The sequence below is a fragment of the Lissotriton vulgaris genome, chromosome 9 (genome assembly GCF_964263255.1).
Source record: "Lissotriton vulgaris chromosome 9, aLisVul1.2, whole genome shotgun sequence".
NCBI classification, from domain to species: domain Eukaryota; kingdom Metazoa; phylum Chordata; class Amphibia; order Caudata; family Salamandridae; genus Lissotriton; species Lissotriton vulgaris.
In genome coordinates, this window is record NC_141697.1 from 70,439,711 (window position 1) to 70,453,177 (window position 13,467).

Genomic DNA, 13,467 nt, shown 5'->3' on the forward strand with positions numbered 1-13,467 from the left:
GAAACTTGCTTATTCATCGCCAAGTGTGAAGTTAGAGCTGCGGAGAAGGAGCCTTTTGATCTAAGGGCACGCTACAGCCGTCCCATTGGTAGGGAGAGCTGGTCCCCGAACCAGATGGTGTGATTGAGGAACAGGGGATTTCTCATTTCTCTGGAGATGCCCCTTGGTCCACCACCAGTCTCCTCCAGGAACAGGAAGATCTGCTGTCTTGGACTGTCTTGAATTTCACTAGACACAGTACACTTTTTGATAGTTTACAGTAAGGCAAACAGAATGTGCTGCTAAAGAGGAAGAGATTGAGGCTCTGAACTTTGTGCCCAGTGGTTAGCAGGTGTCCAGGAGCCATCCCCTCCCACTGGCTGCTGAATTGTACAAATTTGACCCAGCTCCTCCAGAACACATCTGGACCGGTGGATGAACAGAAGAGGAATAAACCTGCTGTCTGTGACCTGCATGGATCTGGATCTGCTCCCACTTGTGCTCGGGGCTAAGAAGTGGGGCTACAGGTACACCAAAAGCTGCCAAAGGCCTTTTTCCTAGAGTCTAGGAGACCATTTGCATCTGGAACCTAGATGGACCCTTCTGATGGCATTTGTTAGTTTGTGTCCTGAACCCTAAGTGACCCTTCAGCCGATTTGTAAGCTGGAGCAAACCACAGTTGTTTTAGGCTTGTACTTTGGACATTTTTTTACACTTAAACTAGTTGGGGCTAGAATAGGGATTTTATGGTGCAATTGTACTTGTTCCTTTTTAGGTCTCGCCTGTCGATGCGCATCGAGCAAGCGAGACTATGGGGGCTTATCCACTCTTTATCCAACTTGCAAGGAATCGTGGCGATTCCTTGCAGTGCCTGTGACTTTTAAGCTCAATGCGCATGCGCATTGAGCTTAAAAGCGCGTGCACATCAGTTCCCTCATCCGCACGTCGCATTTCTCCTCCCCCCTCGCCCCCTCCCCTGCCCGCCGTGTCGCATTTCTCCTCCCCCCTCCCCTTATCTGTCTTCCCTTCGTCTGTTCCCTCTCCCCGCTCCGCCCCCTCCCCTGCCCGCCGTGTCGCATTTCTCCTCCCCCCTCCCCTTATCTGGCCTTCCCTCCGTCTGTTCCCTCTCCCCGCTCCGCCCCCTCCCCTGCCCGCCGTGTCGCATTTTTTTAAAAATCACCACTTACCCCCTACCCCCCAGCAATTCCAACACTGACGCCGTGCTCGGTGTTTCTCTTGTTATTGCATTGGTTTGAGTTCGCTGATTGTTTTGTAAAGCTCTCTGGCGCCCTGTTCGCGCAATGGAAAATCACAAAGATAAATGCATACCCTGCTCCCCCCTACCCCCCCTCCATCCTAGCAGGTTCTCTTCGTGCACTTACTCCTATTTATAGCCCTGAGACAGAATGATGATGTTGGAGCACTTCTGTGCAAAGCAGCCTGATGAGTGCACAGCTTTTATCTATATTTCCTTTGCACTTTAGTTTGAATGATTCAATGAGACATAGTTTTGGCAAACTGAATTGGTAATATCTGCCAGTGCCAGGATGGCGAGTGCAGCTTGCACCTTTCTGACTGCACTTTCGCTTGAGCGCATCTTGGCTGCCCCCAGAAGCGTAGCCGAATATGGGGGACATGGTGGCTACTATGGTTTGCCGATTTGACCCAGTGATGTTTTGCAATGTGAATGACTGGGCTTGCTGTAATATTGCCCATGTGCACCGAACATTCTTGAAATGTGACTCTATATGATTTGCCGCAGAAATCTTCAATAAAGTTCGTTATAAAAAAAGCATGTTTTTCGTGGCACTGAGACTAATAGCGAGGTGACGCCCGGTCCACCACAACGCTGTTAATACCGTCATCATTGCGCACACAGCTTTATCTTTTTAATGCATCTCACACTGTATGGTCCTAATGCTTTAAATAATGATGACTTACGTTGGTGGCGCTAGGCAAGACGCTGCTGCTAAAAGCCGTTCTTTGGCACTTTAGCTTGAATGATTTTAGCGACTCGTAATGTAGCTAAACTGCACCTGTAAAACTTGCTAGCACCAGGACTGCAGATACAGCTTGAACTCCCATGAATGAACTGCAGCTCGAGCGCATCTTCTTATGGCCCCTCGACTAATACTGAGATTAGTTCATGGACCATGAAGCTAAGATCTTTCACAGTATGGGGCAGATCAGAAGACGAGGGTTTGGAAAGTTTCTGTCCCCATTGTGCACAAACTATTTTTTTTTTAGTTTAAAGAGGATTTTATTGAAATCACAAAATGTATTACACATAGATTAAATTCAAAAGTGAGTAAGCAATACAATGCATGTAAATGTGTTGGGACCCTCAACTCCTCACCCTCACTCACCCTCAACACCTCACCCTCACTCACCCTCACTCACCCTCACCCTCACCACCCTCAACCCCTCACCCTCACCCACCCTCACCCTCACTCACCCTCACTCACCCTCACCCACCCTCACCCTCACTCACCCTCAACCCCTCACCCTCACTCACCCTCAACCCCTCACCCTAACTCACCCTCACTCAACCTCAACACCTCACGCACCCTCACTCACCCTCAACCCCTCACCCTCAACCCTCACTCACCCTCACTCAACCTCAACCCCTCACTCACCCTCACCCTCACTCACCCTAAACCCCTCACCCTCAACCCCTCATTCACCCTCACTCTCACTCATCCTCACTCACCCTCAATACCTCACCCTCACTCACCCTCAACTCCTCACCCTAACTCACCCTCACCCTCACTCACCCTCAACCCCTCACTCACCCTCACCCTCACTCACCCTCAACACCTCACCCTCAACCTCAACCCCTCACCCTCACTCACCCTCACCCTCACTCACCCTCACCCTCACTCACCCTCACTCACGCTCAACCCCTCACCCTCACTCACCCTCACCCTCACCCACCCTCACCCTCACTCACCCTCAACCCCTCACCCTCACACAGTGCAATAGGTCTCAGACCATTTCAGTTAGAGCTTTTAGAAATGTTTATGGCTTTTTTTATTTGTAATTCTTTAGCATTGGCTACAGGAAACAAAAATGCTAAACATTTACAAAAAAACCCATAAACAATTCTAAAAGCACTAACTCTAATGGTGCGAGACCTATTGCATTTCCAATGCTTGTTATCTTTAAGAAATCAAGTTGTCTCTTGCCATCCCTGTTGTGGTTGGTGCCACAGAAGGCTTCACAACCATCAGATGTGACACTTGGGACCTGATAATTGAATCATAATGTATTGAATCTGATAAATACTGTTTAACCGGGACTCAAAGTCTGGCCCTAAGTATCGCAAGGGTGTCGTTTTTCATGGGAAGTTAGCATATCTTTCTATACATTTCCCCAGTTAGAAAAATCTCTCATGAAAACTTCAGTATGAGCCTGATGTTTTATTTACATTCACAAACCAGGCTTGTGCATCTTTCACACTTACTTTTTTTCCCCTCAATTTTTATTGTATTTATTGGTGTCCAGAATCATCATGACAGAATCATAACAGTAGTCATACAACGCTGGAGATTACACAGAACTGTCAATACATTCCATTAAACGTTGAACATGTTACTGAATGAAACTTGCTTTAGGAAATATACGGATCTGGAGGATATAAATCATAACCTTAAAATCTTAACAACCCCCACCTCCAACCCCATCCCAAGGTCGACTGCATAAAACAAAAAAACCTCCCTACTTATGTGTTTAAAGTCGGACTACAGCTTCTTATTGTTGTATATCTACTGCCATCTCTAATTCCCGGTACCTTCTGACAGTACCACCACCTCGGGTCCAGTATTGTCTAGCTGAGTCCCCTCCAGCTCCTGCGGGGTATAGACCACATTCGTGTGGACTTCTGTAATCATGGCATACCAGAACCTTGCATCATCCTCTAGCTTTTCATCTCTCCTAACACGTTTCGTGCGGATTAGCTCTGCTGTTGCCCACTCCCGTACGTCAGTGGCCCAACTCTCCATCGTAGGGAGCGACGAGCTCATCTATCTTCTTGCTATCCACCGTTTGGCCAGTACCAACCCCAGCTGGAGGAATTTCCTAGTAAGCTTTTTCCCTTTAGGTCTAGGAAGGAGTCCCAGCAGTATCTCCTTGACCGAATGCAGCAGTACCCATCCAGTAACCCCCTGTAAGCGGTCTAGCACCGACCCCCAAAAGGACCTCCAATCCGGACAGTCCCAAGTCATGTGTAAGAAATATGCGTTCATATAGCCACATTTGGGGCACTGGGCAGGGCGGTCTGGGTACATTTTATGCAATACTCATCTCAGTTAGGTTTGGTGGACAATATTAAATTGAGTGAGCTTAAACCTGGGATTGGAGCTAATTTGCGTGACCCCTGCATGTACCCTTTTCCATTCCGAAGCTGTAAGGGGTTCCTCTACTATCGCATCCCATTTAGTGTGAATCGAGAGGGGTTCAACGGTGATGTCCTTCCCGAGTGCCCTGTAGATGTGAGAAACTAGTCTATTGCCTCCCGCTAAGGTCGAGATATTCCACAGGGTAGCTGATGTAAGTGGCTCTTGTGGAAACATCTGCCACAGCTCACGAGCCACTGCCGAACATTTCGAATACTGAAGGTATTGTACCCCTGCCCAGCTCAAACATAAATTCTGCTTCCTCCCTTGTAAGGAATTGCTTATTAGAATACATATCTCCCATCATGCGACAACCACCCTCCGTCCATTTATTGATGGACATGGTATGACCTATACATTTGAATGGTGTCACCTCCCACAACGGGGCCTCCTGGGTATAAGGCGCCTGTTTCACCATGGTTCTAATTGAGGTTTCCCAGGCCGCCGCCATCTTGCACACTGACTTGTTGGCGAATGGAAATGCCATTTGCAACGCAGCCTGTATACTAATAAATGATATGTTTGCAAGGGACACATAATGACCGCCCTAATGAATATTATTAATTAGGCATGTCATCATTTACAACGCCCTGTGATTGGGTTTAAATACAGGGATGGAGGCCACAGACTGCCGTCCCTTTATTTGCATTTCTTGATGGAAAACCTTTTTTATTTTTTAAAAGAAAGGTCAAATGATGCTTTTGTAAAAAAATTTTTTAAAGTTTTGCGTTTGGGTAGACTTCTGGGAATAGCTTCAGTTGTCCTTAGGACTACTGCCTACTCGTCGCTGAGGCCGCTGTCACTATTCTCAAAGGGGCATATGTCCCGTGGTTTATCTTCTTTGCTAATCAGAAACCATCCACTTTGAGATGTCTGTATCTGATCAGTGGTTCGCTACCGTAATTACAGTCACAAACCATTGACGCATTCTTATTTGAATCGCAGATAGGCAGGGGCCCATCTTTCACGTCCTCTCATATTTATGGTTTGGCTGGGTTTGCAAAAGCCCCTTTACGTGGAAAAGAGCATCTGTAATTAGTAAAATCATATTTTACTGGCTCAAACCCCGTGATTTTGAAATTTTCAGGATTTGCAACCACAAAATACCTTTGTGCATCTGGCCACGTATTGGGTAGTGGTCCCACTTGGCAGTGCTTATAAACAGCTGAAGTGTTATGTTGGAACAAGAAAGTTACTATTATTATTCTGCATTAAGTTTTGATTGCAAAATTCAATTTTGTGTCCGGATTTATTATTCAGCTGTCCTCCCTGCACACTCTGTGCTGTACAAAGATAGTCACTTCATCTTTTTTGGAGCCCTTAAGAGAAAATTCTTCTTTTAACCAAATCAAAACAGATTTTTGAGTTTTTCGGATTTGAAGATCATTTTTCCCATTGTAGTTTTTGCTTTTTGTAATGTATTTTCAAATTTCAGACCAAAGGTTTATCTGTAGTCGACTTGACTCGTTTGGTGAGAGAATGGAGTACCTTCAGAGCATTAATCTACATCACCTGTTCACGTGTATGCATTTTGACCAGGGTTCAGTATATTCTGTTTAGCATTTTCTGTTGGATCAGGGTATGATTTTGGTTTCTGGATATTGTCCTTGTTACAGTTCAGCACCGTGCCATGGTAAACATCGTTTAGAACGATGTTTACACATCACATGCCATTACAACGCGGTCATTACAACGACCGCGTTGTTACATCGCATGCCATTACAACAACGTGCAGTAGGGGGCAGAAGGTGTTGGATTTTAAATCCAACACCTTCCCTACTGTTGCACAGACTGGAGTTGGAATAGTAAATTATAGTATTTCAACATCCAGCACCCCCCCTTGCCCTCCCCCCCCCCCCCCAACAGCAAATTGCTGTAGTGACTTGCGTTGTAATGGTGTGCGATGTAATAACGCGGTCGTTGTAATGACAGTGTTGTAATGGCATCCGTTCTAAACGCATCCGTTGTAACGCGGCATATTCCTGTGCCACTGGTCTGCTAGTATCTCCATTCATCTCCCAGCCTGTTATAGCAGAATCATTTATTTATCTATATATTTATTAGGCAGAAGATGCACATTTCCTCAAGAGCTGCTGTTTATAGCAACATGACCGCTGTTTAAAAGGTCACATACAGTTTTGGTGCTAACAGCTAATAATGGATGCTAATTGAGGGAAAGACAATACAAGCAGGACAAGTTGATCATAATTGGCTTTGCAACTTGGTATATCTAAACATTTACAGAAAGTAAAGGGTGGATCTAGGGGTGCAAGACTGAGTAAGCATTATGTGTAGCTACGTTTACGCATGAATAGTTAAGTCTTTAAGACGGTGTCAAATGCATGAGGTAATAGATGGGAGCACCTTTCAACTGGAAGTCAATTTTGATAGTTTGCACCTAATAGTTCAAAAGAGCAGAACCGGAAATCAGAGTAGGGAGATTTAGGGACTGCAAGAATGTTTATGTACTATGAGCGAAGGTCGCGAGAAGGTATGTAGGTTCATTAGCATCCAAGCTGGGTAAATGTGAGTAGGTTACTTATAGTTTAAAAAAAAGAATTCATAGTATTAGTTAGCGCTGTCTTTTTTGCAGGTAACCATGCGCTTTACTGCCAATAGTTGGAGGTTAGGGTGTGCTTAGGGTGTTTATAAAGGATTCTAATCGCAAAGGTTGGCCCTTTGTCCAATGTAATCCATGCGTGTGGAGGAGGTCTGACCACTAGGCTGTTGCATTAGTCCAAGCTGCTCATAACAAGTGTATAGGGTATTTTTTTGCCTGTGGAAGGGGATGTGGAGACGGATTTTGTGGACTTGTATCTGGCAGTGGTAGCCAATCAAATGCTGTGGGAAGAGGGATGCTATGGCCTTTATAGTCGAGGTTTGCGGTTGAAGTGTGGGGGTGAGTTTGTTGCGAGGAAATAGAAAAAGATTTAGAAGGGAAATAATTTCTGATTTTGAGATGTTCAGCATAAGGGAATGGATAGCCATCCAATGGCTGTCCTGCTGAGACTTTGGACTGGAGTTAGCAGATGAATGCTCAGAAGGAGAAAATCTATTTCATAGGAGCGTAGATGACCTGAGAAACCCTGGTAATATCACCGAGAGATAGGATTTAAAGAGTAGCGTAGACCTCCCTGAATCCACCCTGAAAAGAACCCTTGAGGCAACTGAATAGGGCTAGCGATTAAACTCCAGGACTGAATGGGGCTGTCTGAGAGCGACAGCAGCACAAAACAGTTGAGTGCTCTCTTTGTTGCGCATGGAGTTGTGAAAACAGAAAGGAGAGTAGAGTGGTTTGTGGTCCTGAAAGCTGCAGGGGCCAAAGCAGTACTAGTATAATTGACTTTTTGAATGGTGTACACATGTTAAGAAGTGCAATTTCAGTAGAGAGTACACCATTAAAGCTTGATTGGAAGGGTTTTTGTAGCTTATGGAAAATAAGAAATGCAATGAGGTGGCTAAAAACAATACACTCCAAGATGTTCTAGAAGAGATTTGTGAGACGGACAGTACTTCACAGGATTGGACACATCCACAGCGAGTGAGGGTTGGACAACAGCCAATTTGAAGCTTGGAGAGTAAGAGGAGGTGTAGTGCACTTACGGTTATTCCAGACTTTTACCTTTTTGATTCCCCCTCCTAGTCATGAGTATCTTAGTTTTATTGGTTTCTTTGGAAATCACTGCCAAATCTTTTTTAAAAAAATGTTTATAAGTTGTATTTTCTGTGATCTATATTTTGTGTCTGTTAGTTTCCCCATGCCAGTCTTTCAGAAATAATGAACTCAACCTCAAGAATTAATTTTGGATATGCACTTTACTTGAAAAGTTCCCCTACTTTTGAAAGTAAAAAGTGTAGGAACAATACAAAATACACAATGGATGTGAATGAATAACACAATATTTACAACACAAAAATACATTTCTAATAAAATTATATAATTTAAACAATACTGGTATTTTTACTGGAGCCAGCCTCCAAGTTATGTTAGATGCGATTTCTTCTGGTGATTTTTGAATAGTTCTCCTTTAAAGGTCTTCTGCAGTTGAGCTATTATCAGATCCACTCATGTGGAGATATTGTTGCATATAATATAACAAATTACAAGCGGGTCATAAATGAGCATATTCCTGTATATTACTAGACTGTGAGTACTTGTCTAATTTCTAAAGATTAGACCAGCTGTTTTTTCAGGACACTGCTAGATGGGTTGGTGGTTATTGTAACTTATCAAATATTTGAAAATTATATTGTATGTTAATGTACGTGTTTCCCCTTTGTAGGTGGAGATGACCGCAGGGTCCTACTTTGGCACATGGAGCAAGCCATTCACTCACGAGTCCACCCCATTCAGCTGAAAGGGGAACACCATTCCAATATCTTCTGCCTGGCCTTCAACAGCGGGAACACAAGGGTGTTCTCAGGAGGTAAGTGTTCAGTGTCCAGAGGCCAGCTCAGCTGCGAGCTTAGGATGTATAAGAGGGTGTTGCAGCTTGACAGCTTCTAGTGCACTTGTATCTTGACTATAATCGTTGGATCACTGTTTGAGAGTACTGGCTGTCACCTCTCCGCTGTGAGTCGCTACGCCATTTCTGCATCTTAATATGCATCCTCTTACCTCTAGTTTAAGCTTTTCAAAGCACAAGACTGCAATCATCGGAGTTCAAGAAAAATAAAGCGAAGGCAAAGCCAAGAAGCCTGTATTTGATATACGAGTACATGTAGCGTACACATTAAAGCCAGACAAGCAGCAAAAGGTGGACTGAATTAAAGGCTTCTTGGCCTATGAGACAGTCCAGTTTTTGTTTCTAATTGAAATAAAGGTTCTGTGCCCAGGGAGCCTTCAAAATAGTCCTCTTGTAAGTTTATTGACATGAAAATAAAAGAATGGCATAACGAAGGCTCTTTGCGACTTACATTTTTTTTGGCGCAGAAGCTAAAAGATGGTAGTACTGAAGACAAAGGAACCTTTATTATCGACAGCCTTTCATTTCAGTGAAACAAGGAGAAACAGTAAAAACCCGTCAGGTGGCAAGTTTGAGAAGCTGCCGAGGGTGGTTGATTTTGGCGGGGGGTAACAGTAAGTGCACACAAGAGGGAGAGCAAAAATTAAATATGAGATTGTCGCATGCAGCAGTAACGAGGAGCACCCAGGCGAAGAAGGGAGGGAACAGAGGAGATACAGAAAACGAACGGATCAGGATTAGGGAGGGAGCTAGCAGGGTGGACAGCGAGTACTGTAGTTGTAAAGTAGTCCATCAAGTAGTTAATTGGAGGACTCAAAGGGAAGCGGTAAAACACACAGACAGCCAATAGCAGTAGGTGAGATCTTAATATTCCATTTGGCAAAACGTGTATGGCAAGGTCTCTGGCCACTGGCTGAAAGAGGATGGCCAAAGAAAGCCAATGTCTGATCCGAAGCTCTATACATATATTACCTACTGGCGGTCGCCAGTAGGTATATATAGTTAGGATTTTTTTGAATAGGGATTTCTGCAAATTCTATGTTGAATAACTTTGGCGTTGATGGACGGAATTGGTTGAAATTTTCAGGAAAATGGCACATTTTGTTTCTGAGCGTCCTCTGAAAGTTTGGGGGGGTTTCGTGAAGTGGGGGCCGAGAAAAAAGGGGGGTCCCAAAACGTGTTTTTAACATTGAGTTTTCCATAGGGCGGTTGGACTCACTTTTAGCTCGAACGGCTGAATGGATTTCTATGAAACTTGGCAAAATTGTAGGGACTGGTAGTCCGATGTGCCTTTGCTAGGGCTCAAGATATGTGCTCTAGTGGATTTTGAGTAATTTAGGTTCAAAAAAATATATATATCTGTAAGCGCGCCCCGGTACGCGCACCGGGGAGTGCTCCGGGCGCGCTACGCGACTTGCGCGCGGAAAGCTGATTGGCTCTTGGGTGTCTGTAAACATTCTAAACAGTCCGGAGCGGCCGCCATCTTGTGTCTCGGTAGGATCGAGACACAAGAGGTGGTCAAAACAAAGGGGGAAATGACCATAAGGGGGCAGAGTAGATCCTCCCTGACCCCCTAGGTTTGATGTGGGGGCTTTAAAAGGGCCCAGCGGGGCAAAATAAATTAAAAAAAATTTCCGTTTTTTTGCGGGGGGAGCGCCCGGTACGCGCACCGGGAAGGGAAGCGGTCCGGGGAGCTTACTATGGGGAAAAAAGAATGATAGACTTTTCAAATATTGTATGTTTATTGATTGTTCTTTTTTTTTTTATTTAACCCCTTCCCTGCTCATGACGAGCTCAGCTAGTCATGAGGCACACTGGAGCTGTTCTTATGACGAGCTGAGCTCGTCATGAATAGAGAAGAACAGCAATTTCCAGCACAGGATGGGAATTGCCTTAGCAGCCAAGGTGTTAAGTAGCAACATGTAGGTACCAATGCAGAGTCTAAAATTTAATATACACCGTCTCCTTTGTAGATATCTTGCATGTTGTTTCAGAAGTTATTGTGGTATATGGAATTCATACCATAGTCTGTCAGGAAAGCAGAAACAATATGGAGGCAGGCGATGATAAAGAGATGTTAAATACACATTGGAGATAATATAGTTGGAGAAAGGAAGTAACTATGAGCAAACTTACTATGTAACACACAAAAGTTGCACAGTATATTTTAAGTCTCACTTTAAAATATATCTTTTTGGGTACTATTTCATAATTCTCATTTAAAAAAGAATAATGTCTCAAACAATTTTAACTTTTTAAATTTAAATTTATTGTTGTGATTTTTCCAAATCCAAAAGAATTTGCAACATTAATTCATCTGGTATGTCCTCCTTTTCATTCCAAGATTCTATTTCTTCAACACATTTAATTAAGTCTTGGTCTACAGTGTCATCCATAAAGTCTATTTCTTCTTGGTCTTCCTTAGGATTGTTTTCCATATTTATTAGAAATCAAATATTATTTTCATTCTGTTGTGCTTCCATTTTCTTGCTGTAAATTGCATAAAAAATAAATATATCAGTAGAGATAGGGCACTGTTGGGTTTAAGTTCAGACAGGTACTTGTGATTTTTTAACAGTGAAGTTATCTTTGGGCAGTGTATGGTTTCAGGCAGGAAGTAGAACTATTAAAAAGTGCCTGTGATGAAGCCTAAGTAAATTCATAATTATACCACAGCAGCCTAACTCAATCAATAATTTAAATAAATAAGCCTTTCTCAATGTCTAACTCTTATAGAGGGACAGTATATAACTATCTGAAAACGTTTTACGAAATTAACTTAAAGTGCATAACATAGTTCTCCTTTCAAATGAACAACTTACCTTCTTCAAAGTAGTTGAAGTTTTCTGTCAAATTCTTTTCCAAATGTACCTTAAGTAGTGTTAGTCAAAATGGCTGTGTTTCCCTCATCTTTTATATATATTCATGTACTTAACCAATCAAATGTCAGCACATAAAAGTACAAAACGTAAGTAACATTTTAATTGGTTGAAAATTCAAACAGTTTCATATGTGTTATTGTCATGTAATGTACCTCAGGATATTTAAGACAGGGCTACAGCCCAAATGGCTCAATGGAATACCACCAAATTTGGGTAAATGGTAGGGACTGCTATGTAGTAGGGCCTATTCTATATTTGATGAAAGTGTCTCCAGTGGTTTTTCTGTAAATTACTTTCCCACCTTTTTTTATCGAGCGCTTACCGGTGCGCGCCCCGGTACGCGTACCGGCAGCGTTACGGGAGTCCTCCATTTTGTGTTTCGGTAGAATTGAGACACAAGATGGAGGGCAAACAATGTTCGGAATGGGTAGAAGCGGGCAGGGAAGACACTTCCTGACCCTCTAGGTTTTCTGAGGGGGGCTTAGGACGCTCATATAGGCAAAAAAAAAAAAAAAAAAAAAAATTAAATTTCACGTGGGGAGTGCCCGGTACGCGCACCAGTAAGCGTACCGGGGAGCGTACTTTGGAGAAAAATCGTGAAAAAAGTTAGAAAAAGATAAACGTTTAGAATGATCAGAGGTAGGGTAGCTCTGAAAAGAGCTATTGGGTTCTGTGGCTGATTTAGCTACCTACAAGTAGGTTCCAATGCACAGTTTTAAATTCAGGAGGAATATTCTATTCCCCTCAACTGAGAAGTGCACACCATCTCCTCTGTAGATGTCTTGCATGTTGTAACGCAAGTTATTGTTGTTTATTGAACCCATTCTAAAGTCTCTCATGTAAGCAGAAACAGATTTATTCACATGTTTCCGTGCTTTCTCAAATTGTGGACAAAATTGGTTGGACCAGTTCCATTTCAATCTTTGGCATATATTGGAATATACCAAGGCAGTTTGGGGAAAAGTGTCATCAGTGGATGAAAGGTGTCCTTTAAAAGCATTTCTAGACCAACCCCAGTCATAGTGCCCAAATCATTTCCACCACAGTGCACTATTAAGTGGTCAGGGTTTGGCAGATGCATAAAAAAATTATAATAAATACATATAAAATATATTTTTCCTTTAAAAGAAGAATACATTTTACAGCTTTTGATATTTGCTATTAAAAACCATTGAAATTCACTGAAAAAAGCCATAGGTTATAGACCATCTATAGTTAGGAATTAGCATTTACAAAACCTTGAAAATTCACTGAAAAAACCATAGGTTATACACCATATAAAGTTAGGAATTTGCATTTACAAAACCTTGAAAATTCACTGAAAAAACCATAGGTTATAGACCATATATAGTTAGTAATTAGCATTTACAAAACCTTATTTTACTCACACAACCATTGAAATTTGCATATATAGTTAGTTGCACTAACTATATATCGCGCACCCGCAATCCACTGCTGATGATGTCACATATTACATCATTCATGACATGGTCAGTGACATCACTGATGACATCACTGATGACAACTCAAATGACATCACTGATAACATCACTGATTACATCATTCATGTGATAATACGATGAACCTCTTCAGACTCTAATATAACCTTAGATACACTCAGTGTAAACAGACACAGACTGTCACTCATCCATGGAGTTACTCATACACCTAGTCAGTCATGCAAAGAATCAATCACACCTCCATTTCCTCAACTATACAGTTATACACACCTTACTTATTCTAACA

At 42.7% G+C, this 13,467-nt stretch overlaps 1 protein-coding gene across 1 annotated transcript in view; it reads left to right on the top strand.

Moving 5' to 3' along the window:
• DCAF5 (DDB1 and CUL4 associated factor 5) overlaps window positions 1-13,467 on the top strand; it is a 334,903-nt gene that overhangs the window by 55,579 nt on the left and 265,857 nt on the right. Inside the window, exon 2 of the mRNA XM_086937046.1 lies at window positions 8,657-8,800. Within this exon, the coding sequence (XP_086793172.1) occupies window positions 8,657-8,800 (144 nt within the window). The remainder of the gene's footprint in view (window positions 1-8,656; window positions 8,801-13,467) is intronic.